This window comes from Guillardia theta (genome assembly GCF_000315625.1).
Source record: "Guillardia theta CCMP2712 unplaced genomic scaffold GUITHscaffold_346, whole genome shotgun sequence".
Taxonomy (NCBI): domain Eukaryota; class Cryptophyceae; order Pyrenomonadales; family Geminigeraceae; genus Guillardia; species Guillardia theta.
In genome coordinates this window covers 1-12242 of record NW_005434331.1, presented here as the reverse complement: position 1 = coordinate 12242, position 12242 = coordinate 1, and the positions used below count along the sequence as shown (strand labels likewise).

General features: G+C 55.9%; 4 protein-coding genes across 4 annotated transcripts in view; 2 read left to right on the top strand and 2 right to left on the bottom strand.

Annotated features, from left to right (window-relative positions):
- GUITHDRAFT_156636 (hypothetical protein) overlaps positions 1-282 on the bottom strand; it is a gene marked incomplete at its 3' end in the record, with an annotated part of 1258 nt that extends 976 nt beyond the window's left edge. The window contains exons 1-2 of the mRNA XM_005818227.1: positions 174-282; positions 24-115 (exon numbers count right to left, since the gene is read on the bottom strand). Coding sequence (XP_005818284.1) covers positions 24-108 — 85 coding nt within the window. The remainder of the gene's footprint in view (positions 1-23; positions 116-173) is intronic.
- Positions 283-5702: 5420 nt separating this feature from the next.
- On the top strand, positions 5703-7086 carry GUITHDRAFT_156634 (hypothetical protein). Its single transcript, XM_005818226.1, has 8 exons — positions 5703-5811; positions 5869-5960; positions 6110-6222; positions 6283-6364; positions 6412-6496; positions 6548-6608; positions 6665-6688; positions 6838-7086. The coding sequence occupies exons 2-8, from the start codon at positions 5876-5878 to the stop codon at positions 7069-7071; spliced, it is 684 nt and encodes a 227-aa protein (XP_005818283.1). The 5' UTR covers positions 5703-5811; positions 5869-5875; the 3' UTR covers positions 7072-7086.
- Positions 7087-10024: 2938 nt separating this feature from the next.
- On the bottom strand, positions 10025-10683 carry GUITHDRAFT_149389 (hypothetical protein; the record flags this gene model as incomplete). Its single annotated transcript, XM_005818225.1, has 4 exons — positions 10025-10135; positions 10261-10326; positions 10374-10454; positions 10555-10683. 4 exons carry the CDS (start codon positions 10681-10683, stop codon positions 10025-10027), a joined length of 387 nt encoding a protein of 128 aa, XP_005818282.1.
- Positions 10684-11862: 1179 nt separating this feature from the next.
- Positions 11863-12241, top strand: GUITHDRAFT_122498 (hypothetical protein; the record flags this gene model as incomplete). Its single annotated transcript, XM_005818224.1, has 3 exons — positions 11863-11873; positions 11919-11976; positions 12034-12241. Coding segments are annotated over 3 exons (277 nt in total), but the record flags the coding sequence as incomplete, so codon positions are not given.
- Position 12242: the final 1 nt, after the last annotated feature.

The following is a 12242-nucleotide window of genomic DNA, read 5'->3' as shown; positions in this document are numbered from 1 at the left end:
CCTTCGCACGCTCTCTTCCTTACCCAGGCTCTGTAGGCTTCCTCGGACTCTCTCCATGACGTTCCTTGACGCGTGATCCGTCGATAACGCAACCAGTCCCCGTGACATCAGCCCCCTGCCCGTCCCCCTCCGTCAGCCCTCTGCTATCCCTCCCAGCTCATGCATGCGCTCACCGGCTCTCTGATACCAGCCCCCTCAGCGCCTGGTCGATGTCGTACGCATACGCGTTCGACGTCCCCGGGTCTCGCTTGAACACCATGCACAGATCCCTCACGAGCTCTGCCGGCTACTCGTGCCTCACCTCTGCCTCCTCCTGTGCCCCCAGTACAAATACGCCTTCCCCCATGCACGACACATGCGCCGGTATCACCCGACACCTGATCACGTTCAAGCACACCATCCCCTCCCTCGAGAACGTCCGCAGGTCTACGAAGAAGGGCCCAACACCCTCCCCCCGCATCACCGCCTGCCCTGCCGCTCGTAGCACGTCCAGGCTCTCGTTCTCGACCAGATGGAGGAAGCACTGTCCTTCCTGTCCCAACAGTCATGCGCCTCGTCAGACACCTACTCAACCCTCTTCCCCACCAGTACTTAACCCTCCCCCCTCCCACGCTTCTACTCCTCCTTTTTGTCTCTCCCTTCTTCTGCTTACCAGCTTCCGTAGCGGCGATCGCACGTAGTACCCCTCTAGCCCCACGCTCCCGCACTTGATCCTCCAGCTCGGTAGCTCCACCGACACGATCCTCTCCCTCCGGCTCGACATGACCCTCGCCGTCGCTTCCTCTAGCGACACGCCGGGCTTTCGCTCCTTCCTGCTCGCTGGAGTCGTTACTTGTATGACCCGCAAGTGCGTCACGAGGTCCTCCAGCATCTGCACAGTAGTCCGGGACGAGGGAAGATACCCGTTGAGCTCCTGGAGCTTTCTCTTCGAGGAGGGGACCATGGGGTCCAGGGCTTCGAGGAGCTTTCTGGTAGTACACCTCTGGATAGCCTTTGTTGCTTTGTCTCTCTCGCGTTTCTTAGTACGATCATCTCGTTGAGCATTTTCGTTATGATCATGCTGGTCATTACCTCTCATTGCGATGGCATGATGATCATTCACATGAGACAAGATCAAGACCCACCCATTTCCCCTCAACAATCGGAGAAACTTTGCGCATCCGTGAAAGCATTCCTATCCATGCCGCCCCTATCCATGCCACTCCTTCAGCAAGGCAACTTTCCTGCACTTTGGTGGATCGAAAGTCACGCTGCCCCCCGGGGTCTTATTCTGACAAAAGTGTGATGCTTCAAGAGAGCTTGCTGGTTTTCTGACATCGTTCGACATTCTCCATGAATAAAGAATAAGAATCCATGGTAGACTCGTAGAGTGAACACATATGATATCACGTTGTAGTCTGCCTGTCTTCTCTCATCGTTCTACCATGTCTTATCCTTGGTTAGGTCTCTCCTCCATTGCCGCCCTCTCCATTTGCCGTAGACATTTCCCCGGATATTAAATTCATCCCCAGAACCGAAGTTTTCAAAAAAGCTTCTTTAAATTTCATTTTTACCCATTCGTTTTAGAACATTTCCCGTTCCAATTTCGAAGTGAAAGTCTATGAACTAATCATGAAAGCTGCGATGAAATGTACTGGTCATATTTGAAATCTTGGGGGATCCGATCATAAGACTCATATCCCCCGGTCTTAATACAATAATAATAATAATAATAATGGACACGCCTGATGAGATAAAAGTGGAGGAGTGAAGGAGTGCAGGAGGAGAGGTGAAGAGGGTTTGTTTGCTGCCTGACATGTACAGGAGACATTCAGAAACTTGTTGGCACGTGTAGAAAACTGAAAGCTCTATTGCTGCAAACAAGAAATCTCCATCCGACTGATAGGATCACACGTGGTTCTTCAAGTAGTCGTTTGTAAATTGGACAAAAGATCAACATGCAAGTTTAGATGGTATACGAGAACCATACTTCCTGCATTGAAGCATATCAACTGATCGTCAGAAAGAGAAGAAGCAAGAATAGACCATCGTACCTCTGAACTTTAAGAATGCGCAAGGAGAAAGTAAGCACTCAACGAGGAAACCTGGAGCGCAAGCGCGAGAGAGACAAAGAGGCCAAGGTTCTTCAGAGAGATCAGATCAAGAAGCTCCTCGAAGCCCTGGACCCCATGGTCCCCTCCTCGAAGAGAAAATTGAAGGAGCTGAAAGGGAGCCTTCCTTCCTCCCGGACTACTGTCCAGATGCTCGAGGACCTTGTGACGCACCTGCGGGCCATGCCACACAGCAGGAAGAAACAAGAGCCAGGCGTGTCGCTAGAGGAAGCGACGGCGAGGGTCATGTCGAGCCGGAGGGAGAGGATCGTGTCGGTGGAGCTACCGAGCTGGAGGATCAAGTGCGGGAGCGTGGGGCTAGAGGGGTACTACGTGCGATCGCCGCTGTGGAGGCTGGTGAGCAGAAGAAGGGAGAGACAAAAAGGAGGAGTAGAAGCGTGGGAGGGGGGAGGGTTAAGTACTGGTGGGGAAGAGGGTTGAGTAGGTGTCTGACGCGGAGCATGACTGTTGGGACAGGAAGGACAGTGCTTCCTCCATCTGGTCGAGAACGAGAGCCTGGACGTGCTACGAGCGGCAGGGCAGGCGGTGATGCGGGGGGAGGCGGTGGTGCCCTTCTTCGTAGACCTGCGGACGTTCTCGAGGGAGGGGATGGTGTGCTTGAACGTGATCAGGTGTCGGGTGATACCGGCGCATGTGTCGTGCATGGGGGAAGGCGTGTTCGTACTGGAGGCACAGGAGGAGGCGGAGGTGAGGCACGCGTGGCCAGGAGATCTTGTAGGGAAGTTCTGCATGGTAGTACGGAGAGACCCGGGGACGTCGAACGCGTGCGCGTACGACATCGACCAGGCGCTGAGGGGGCTGGTATCAGAGAGCCGGTGAGAGCAAGGAGACAGTGGGGGCGGGGCGGGGCAGGGGCTTCATGCCGGAGACAGGGAGTTTACCGAGTGGTGCAGGGGCTTGATGATGGAGGCACTGAAGGTGCTGTCGACGGATCACGCGTCACAGAGCATCATGGAGAGAGTACGAGGAAGCATGCAGAGCTTAGGTAAGTGAGGATTAGGAGAGGACGGAATTAGACTTAATGTCATGTCTGATGGCTGCCTGATGCTGTTGATGAAACGAATTGGTTGTTGAAAAGGGATCCGGGGTCGGTTTGTTTGGCTGTTGATGTTTGCCGTTGCAGGAAGAGCTTTCATGGTGTACATGGCCAGGCTCACAGAAACGCATCTCTCACTGGGGATGGACGAGGAGAATAACCTCTTTGTCAACTACTGCATCCGGATGAGGCTGCCTCAGGTAGGAGGAGGAGGAGGAGGAGGAGGAGGAGGAGAAGGTGGAGGACGAGGACGAGGACGAGGACGAGGACGAGGAGGAGGAGGAGGAGGAGGAGGCAATGGTGACTAACGGGAGTTGTTCGTGGGGAAGCTTGTCGGAGGCTTCAAGTCGAACTGGAAACGAGTCATGAAGATGGCATTGAATGGCGAGGAAATGGAACTCAGCGGAGGGAGTAAGTCATGAAGGGAAGCAGCATCTATGGACTGACGAGAGCCCTGCAGACACGAAGGTGTACGGGTATGTAGTGAACAACGTCGGAGGCGACTCGTTGTTCCTGAAGGTCTTCTACCTGCACTCGTCGACAGGGTAGGGGATGTGCCATCACGATTCAGGGATGAGGCGATCTGAGTCGTGCTGGATGCAGAATCTGCTATTTCTCTCGGAACTGGGTTGCCTCCTCGGCAGGATTATTACAGAGTGTGCGGGTGAGGAGCTTGTGGTGGGTGAGGGGAGGGAGAGGAGTGACGGGGAGACGAGCAGGTGTTTCGAGACGGATCCGACGAGGTGAGAAACTTGTGGTGCGGCCAGCGGCATCGCAGATTTGCAACGACTGCAGGACGAATATCCTCTAAGTCATGTGACAGGAGAGTCCAAGGCACTTTTACATCAACATGGTGAAGGTCGCCGAGGAGGACAGAAGCCTGCTAGCGTCCCTAGAGGAGCCTGACAATGATCACTGATCACCGATGAATTGCCAATGAATCAGTGAACTTGTGACGTGGGCTGGTGAACTCAGTGCTGGTCAAGAAGACGTGTCATGAAGACACGGTGACACAAGATGATACCAGTATTGACTCCATGCCGGTATTTGCTAGTAGCCGCAGCCGCTTCCTCTCTCCGGCTACTCATGAAAATTACTACCGTAATGACCGTCGGACAAACAGGACTACTCACAAGTCCGCCTCGGTGAAGTGACCTGCGCGTCCGTCAGTCAGAGCAATCAGGAGAGTCGAGGAGGCTTGACCCTGACACTGTCGCTAGACTAGAGATGCATCCGATCTTGAAGTAAAACTTTGAAAGCAAAACCAAAGGAGGCCCTCAATGGGTAAAACAACAAATCCGCCTCAACAGAAACCTAGGGAATGCAGGAGACAGCAAAAACCTCCACTCCAACTACACAAGTCGCGTGACGCTGACACACCTGACAGGCTAACCCGCCTCGGAGGAAACTATCTTCACTCGAGGTGGCTGGTAAGGTTCCAGTGGTGCTCAATTTGAGAATCATCAAACTTTGAAATGTTGAGATCATATTTCAAAGTAAGGTCTGAACTTGTTTGTATCTGATTTGGGGAAAAGACATAAGTTTCCATTTCATGCAGTGTGGTCCCTAGTGCGACGACGCTCGGCGATGCGTCCTAGAGTGTCGCTGACAGAAGGCTGAAGGCGAAGTCTGATGCTCCTGGAGGCAGGGATGACATGCTGGTGCTGTACGGCGTCATAGCAGAACGAAACCTTCCTTGCAAACACACCAGCGAGATATGCACTTCCTTTCAACAGATGTGAAGCCCGGACACATGAACCCCAAGGCAAAGCCCAAGGGAATGAGTACACAACGAGGAAACCTGGAGCGCAAGCGACAGAGAGACAAACAAACCAAGTCTGCCAATAGAGACACCACCAAGAAGCTTCTCGACGCCTTGGACCCTCTGGTCCCCTCCTCGAAAAGAAAGCTCCAGGAGCTCAACGGGTATCTTCCCTCGTCCCGGACTACTGTGCAGATGCTGGAGGACCTTGTGAATCACTTGCGGGACATGCAAGCAACGACTCCAGCGAGCTGGAAGGAGCGAAAGCCCGGCGTGTCGCTAGAGGAAGCGACGGCGAGGGTCATGTCGAGCCGGAGGGAGAGGATCGTGTCGGTGGAGCTACCGAGCTGGAGGATCAAGTGCGGGAGCGTGGGGCTAGAGGGGTACTACGTGCGATCGCCGCTGCGGAGGCTGGTAAGCAGAAGGGGGGTTGGAAGGTGGGGGGAGGGAGGAGTAGCTTGGGTAGGGAAACAAAAGTAGTGTGGAAGATGCGGTGTTGAGCGGGGAAGATGCATGGAGGGGAAAGGAAGAAAGGATGCAGGGCAGGAGGCCAGTAGGTGTCTGACGAGGCGCATGACTGTTGGGACAGGAAGGACAGTGCTTCCTCCATCTGGTCGAGAACGAGAGCCTGGACGTGCTACGAGCGGCAGGGCAGGCGGTGATGCGGGGGGAGGCATGGTGTGCTTGAACGTGATCAGGTGTCGGGTGATACCGGCGCATGTGTCGTGCATGGGGGAAGGCGTGTTCGTACTGGAGGCACAGGAGGAGGCGGAGGTGAGGCACGAGTGGCCGGCAGAGCTCGTGAGGGATCTGTGCATGGTGTTCAAGCGAGACCCGGGGACGTCGAACGCGTGCGCGTACGACATCGACCAGGCGCTGAGGGGGCTGGTATCAGAGAGCCGGTAAGCGCATGCATGAGCTGGAGGGATAGCAGAGGGCTGACGGAGGGGGACGGGCAGGGGGCTGATGTCACGGGGGCTGGTTGCGTTATCGACGGATCACGCGTCAAGGAACGTCATGGAGAGAGTCCGAGGAAGCCTACAGAGCCTGGGTAAGGAAGAGAGCGTGCGAAGGAGATAGGGAGGGAGGGAGCCAGGGAGGGAGGGAGCCGGGAGGGAGGGAAGAAAGCAACGAGGGAGCGAAGGAGGGAGGGAGGGCTGCTGACGTGAGAGGGAATGTCGCTGAGCTGTGGGGTCGCAGGATCGGCGGTCATGGTGTACCTGTCCAAACTCACAGAGTCGCATGCCGCGCTGGAGATGGACCAGCAGGGCAACCTGATGGTGTTCCATCACATGCGGATGAGGCTGCCGCAGGTGAGAGCTCGCGCCCGAGGTCGAGGAGGAGGGAGGAGGAGGGAGTGAGAGCTGTGGCAGCTCGCGGGAGGCTTCAGGTCGAGGTGGAAGAGAGTAGCCAAGGTCAGGCTGGACGGGTGGGAGACAGAGCTCGGCGACGGAAGTAGGGGAGGAGGAGTCGCGGGGGGCCGGGCTGACGGGGGGTGACAGACAGCAAGGTGTACGCTTTCTTGAACGGGCAGGTCAAGAGCTCGTCGATCGAAATCAACCTCTTCTATCACTACGCGGGGTCGGGGTACGAGCGAGAGAGGAGGGAAGAAGAGGGAGGATGACGGGGGAGGGGCAGGGTGTGCTACTTCACTCGGAGATACACCATCAGCCCGACGGGAGTCCGTCAGGACATGCGGGTGAGCAGTGCGCACGCGCACGTATGGAGGAGGCAGACTGACGGTGGAGAGGGAAGGTGTTGAAGGATGGGTCGGATACGGTGAGTAGGCTGAGGGTCGTCGTCGCAGCCGGAAGGGAGGGGGAGGAGATCCTGTGGGGGGCTCAGAGTTAGGAGGGGGAGGGGGAGTTTGTGGTGGTGCGAGGCCTTGGAGGAGGTTGAAGGGGATGACTGGGATCGCAACTTGACAGGAGAGCCCGAGACACTTCTACATCAACATGCCGAGGCAAGGGGAGGCAGACAGAGCCTTGTTGGCGTCCATAGAGGAGTCTGAGGAGCTTCACCTTCCGCATTGTTGCGGCGGCTCTCATGAAGGAAGAAGCCTGCCCGGAGGTGGGGAGAAGGCTCTCAGGAAGGATGTATACCTTGCTGGCGCGGGTGTGTACCAGTGGGAAGAAGCGGTGGAGGGACTTGAAATTTATTAAACTGCAGTACCGTCCTTCAACAACTCAAGGGCGGCTCAGTCACGCTCGCCCGGGCCCCGGGCCTCGGGTCTGCCGCTCGCCGGGCTGTTGACTTTATGAGTCCGCCCCACTGAGAAAATGAGGGGCAGTGATTCGATCCTAGGCGTGATGAATCAGCAAATTTGAATCTTTAGAATTAGTCAATTTCTTGGGATTTGAAAAAATGGGGGGAAAGGCACTTGGGGGAAGGGAGAGAAAGAGCAGCAGGTCGGGGGGGGGGGAGGGAGAGGCAGAACATGGCAGGAAGCGCTTGTCAGCATCAAGTTGCAAGGAGAAGAAGCGCTTTCCTGCCTCCATGATGCTGATCTGACGGGCTGACTGTTGTCTTCGCAGTGCTGTCACATGCCAAGGCCTTAACCAATCACCTTGCGATTCGATGTGGAGCAAACGCCAGCTCGCGGCTGAATACCGTGGAGGATTCCGAGCATGGGACGAGAGGGTGGACGAACAATATCAGCGTGCATGTTTCATATCTACTCCTGAGGAATATCACCTGAGGTGAATTAAACTCGCTCCTCTACCCCCTCGCTCATCAGGCATACAGGAGAGTTGATCCAGCTCTTGTTCCTGCCGCTCGAAAGTCCTGCGAAGCGCCATGGGCCGAGTGCTGTACCCCTCGAGCCCAGCACAGCCGTTGGTCCTCGGAGTACTCGTCGAGCTTTGTTGACCGTGAGCCCTTCGCCTCAGACTACCTCTCGCTGATAGCAAGATTTTGGCAGAGCATGACGTGCAAGCAGAAGAAGTTATCGAGGTCTGTCGCCTCGTAGACACCTTGTTGTCGTCAATGATGATTGTTCTTGCTGGCAGGCGGAGGAACTGCCGGTTGACTCATTGCTTCTGCCCTGGGACAAGAGCCGACAGAGCAGAGGAGAGGATACCCCCTTGCATGGAGGGGAGGAGGAGAATTGTGAGAAGCGTGTGGAGGATGGATGTGAGGAGGAGGAGGAGGAGTTCGAAGACGACTCGTTGCAAGGCTCACCGCAGGAGGGAGCTCACGGGCCAACTGGGGTCGCGAATGTTGCCCCTCGTGCCATGGCGCACGAGAAATCCAAAAACGTCGAAGTTGACGTCAGGCTGTTGATTCAGAATGCCACGATGGCAGATAGCAAGTAAGATCTTCCCGCTATGCTCTCCTTCCTTGCTTCCCTCTCCTCAACTGCTCCTCTCTCCCTGCACTCTCCTTTCCCTCTCCCGTCTCCTCACTTTGCTTGCTTGCAGCCAACGCACACTCGACGTTTACGGCTCGGCGAGCAAGAAAGCAAACTTGCAGCCCGAGCCGTACAAGAGGTGGAGAGGACAAGGAGCCCCTCCAAGACAAGTGAGCGGCTCGTAGCTTGTTCTCCCACTCACCCTCCCAGCAGACTCTCGACCTCGACCTCGAACGTCTTGGAACAGGTAAGCTTTACCCTTCCCTTGCTCAAGGTTGACAGACCGCAAGGCAAGGGACCAGCGAGGATGGAGGAGCGTTGCCGGAGCGAGAGGAGGCTACAGGATCGAGCCCCCAAGGTGACGAACAAGGCCGTCCGAGACATTCCCTCCGTCACTCCCAGCAAGGCCCTACGTGCCCTCCAGCACAAGGGTCTGAGCCCTGCTGCTGGCAAGCGAACCCCGAAGCCTGAAAAGTCTTCTCCATCGTCAGTGGGAGGGAGGAAGGTGGTGACGATCTACCTCATCCCCTGCTTCTCTGACGCACGTCCCTCTTCTTCCCTTGCTCGTACAGCATGGCGGAGTCCCAGTCTCTTGCTGGATGGAACCTCGCGAGTATGCGGACGTTGGCGCTGTCCCTGGCCTCCCTGTGTACCAGAAGACTCCTTCTGCCTCCCCTGCTCGTGCGGCAGAGACACATATGAGAGCTGCAGCGAGAGAAGTCAAGAGGGAGGAGGAGCCGGGAAGGAGGTCGATGGCTGAGGTAGAAACTCTACTTCCTGCTTCATTCACTCACCCCAGGCTGCCAGATGAGAATGCGGAGCAACAGAACCTCTGATACCGTCCTCGCCATGGTGTCACCCGGCCTGATCCGAGCGGGCCGGGGAGAGGAGGAGTCCGAGGAGGAACTTCGGAAGTTGCAGCAGGTGCTTCCCTATACGCCTCCACTCTCGCAGCTCATCCGGTCCTGCAGGCGACTCGTTGTGCCCTCACGTCGAGGATGGCGAAAGAAAGCGGCAGAGTAAGTCTTTCCTCCTTCCTCCTCCTCTCACACATGCGTAGACGCCAGCATGCAAGAAAGTGGCTGGACTGAAGAGCGAAGAAATGCCTACCTGCAGAACAAGTTGTTCCTCCTCCTTCTCTTCCTCCTGATCCTGCTCCTGCTCCTGCTCCTCTTCGTCCTCTCCTCCACCTTTTCCCCTTGCTCTCCCTTTCCTCCTGATTTTTGTCTGCAGGCGGAGTGAAGATTTCACAATCTTCTCTCGCCATGCTTCGGAGCTCTATCGGCGAGCTGCTCAAGGACCCTGAAGTCTAGACCCCCTCCAGCTGTCCTCCAGCTGTCCTCCAGCTCCCCAGGGTCAGTTTGCACTGCTCCTTGCCCGGTGTGTGGTTGCCTTCTTGATGTTTGAATGTGAATGAAATTAATTTAAATCGACTTGCTTCATGTTGTGGCTCGACGGGATGGTGTGAAAATGTCGTCCTGAGCCTTCAGTCAAGTCTACTCCGTCCTCCTCTATGCTCCCTTCCCTTCCCCTCTCCATCCTCTCTTCCATAGTCACTCCGTCCCTTCCCCTCTCCATCCCCTCTCTTCCATAGTCACTCCGTCCCTTCTCTCTTCCATACTCACTCCGTCCCTTCCCCTCTCGGTCCTCTCATTCCTTCATGCTCGCTCCTACTTCTCTTCCCGTCCTCCAACGTCCCACCCCCACCCGCCCACCTTTCCCGATCTCTTATACAAACACTCCTTCTCGCCCCTCCACCGGGTCTTCTACTCACCCGCCGATTCCAAAACTTCCTGCTGCATTCGATAGCCCCGGACGAGCGCTGATGTCATCTCAACGGTCTGAAAGAGAGGAGCTGAAGATCTCTCGGAGAAGACCTGCAGCAAGTCAGCAGAACCCCTCCAACTTGTCCTCCTCTTCCCCCTCCCCCTCCTGCATCTCCTCCTCCTCCTCCTCCTCCTCCTGCACATCCTGCTTCTCCTCCTCTCGTGCTGATCCTTACCGTCTCTCTCATCCGTGAGCTCCACTTCTTCCTGTTGCAGAGTCTCACTGCCATCTCCTCGTACTCCTGCTCTCGATCTCAGCTCGAATTCCAACTGAGGGCCAGCGAACCACCTTGAGGGTCCTGGCAGTGTACACGCAAGCACGAGCTGCACGATTCATGCTCGCTGCTACCCGCGAGGCCATCTTGACTCCCTGGATGAAGCTGAGAGGAGCAGAGGAGCAGAGGAGGGCGAGCAGAGGAACGACAGTGAGGGAAGGGGAGATGGAGGAAGGGAGAGTTGAGACAAGGGACGTTAGGAAAGGGGGAGGAGGGAGGGGACAGAAGTGTAGGGAGGAAGAGAAGGAGCAGGAGGAGGAGCAGGAGCAGGAGCAGGAGCAGGAGGAGCAGGAGGAGCAGGAGGAGGAGCAGGAGGAGGAGCATCAGCAGGAGCAGGAGCAGGACTTCACCGCCCAGGTTAGCAGGGGAACGCCTGCCCAGAGCACGTTGGCGCCTGTTGAGTGAGCGTTGTAGGAGAGAGTGTCGAGAAAGAGATCAGCAAGTGCTCCTCTCTGAAATTCCAGTATTATTTTCAACTACATCACCATCACCACCGCCATCACCAGCATCATCATCATTGCATCTATATCCATCTCTATCTCTATCATCAACAAAATCTTTATCACCATCATAATCATTAACATCTTCGTCGTCATCATCTTCATCATGGTCACCTCCACCACCCTCATGCTCCTCTTCTCCACTATCGTCACTATCCCCGTCATCACCATCCTCAATCACTCTCTGCTACCACTCCTTCTCAACATCATCCTCATCATCCTCATCATCTCCACCACCACCACCACCATCGTCGTCGTCGTCGTCATCCTTATCATTATCATTATTTACATCATCATCATCATTATCATCATTTACATCATCATCATCTGCATCGTCATCATTTACATCATTTACATCATTTACATCATCATCATCATCATCATCATCATCATCATCATCATCATCATCACCTCCACATGTCTCTTCCAGTCAATCGAGTCCGTGAAGATTAACCTTGGGAGAACATGTCAACTCTGACTCATTTCGCCCCTCCCTTCACCTCCCCGGATCGATTCCCATCTGCTCCGCTCTCTTCTTGAACTGAGACGAGATGAAAGTCTCCCCCTTGTTCGACCCCTTCATGTCCTGCCCTTCCTATCAGTCCCGTTGTTGATCCAAACATCGAGCCCACGAGCAAACGCAGAAATCCTGTCAAGAAAATCCACCCCATCTCGTCCATTCCCATCCCATCTTCGCTACCTTCTCTATCGCTCCTTTCCCCCCCTTCTTCCCCTTCTTCCCCTCCCTGTCGTACCGTCCCTCCCTCCCTCCCTCCCTCCCTCCCTCCCTCCCTCCCTCCCTCCCTCCCTCCCTCCCTCCCTCCCTCTTACCTTGAGCAGCCATAGTACGCTTCCCCTCGCCCTCCAGAGGATCCGCATCCACGTCACAAAGAGCTCCTTGTCTATTTTCTCAGCTCGGCTGCCAGCACATCTGGTCACCTCCCCTCCAGCTGCTCCGTTCCCACCTGAAGCAGACGAAGACGAAGCTGCCTGCTGGGAGCTGATGGTCGGAGCGTGAGGGCGCAGAAGGGGAGGAGGAGTTCCATTCGCCGACAGCAGGCAGGAGGCGCTGGAAGTCGTTGATGTAGTAGGTGAAGGGAAGAAAGAGAAGTTTTCGGTGTAGTGATGCTGTGAAGTTTTGATCAATGAAACTACATGATGGGAGACGTTGCAGGAGCAGCAGCAGCAGCAGCAGCAGCAGCAGCAGCAGCAGCAGCAGCAGCAGCAGCAGCAGCAGCAGCAGCAGCAGCAGCAGCAGCAGCAGCAGCAGCAGCAGCAGCAGCAGCAGCAGCAGCAGCAGCAGCAGCAGCAGCAGCAGCAGCAGCAGCAGCAGCAGCAGCAGCAGGAGACGAGGACGACGAGGACGGACGGACGGACGGACGG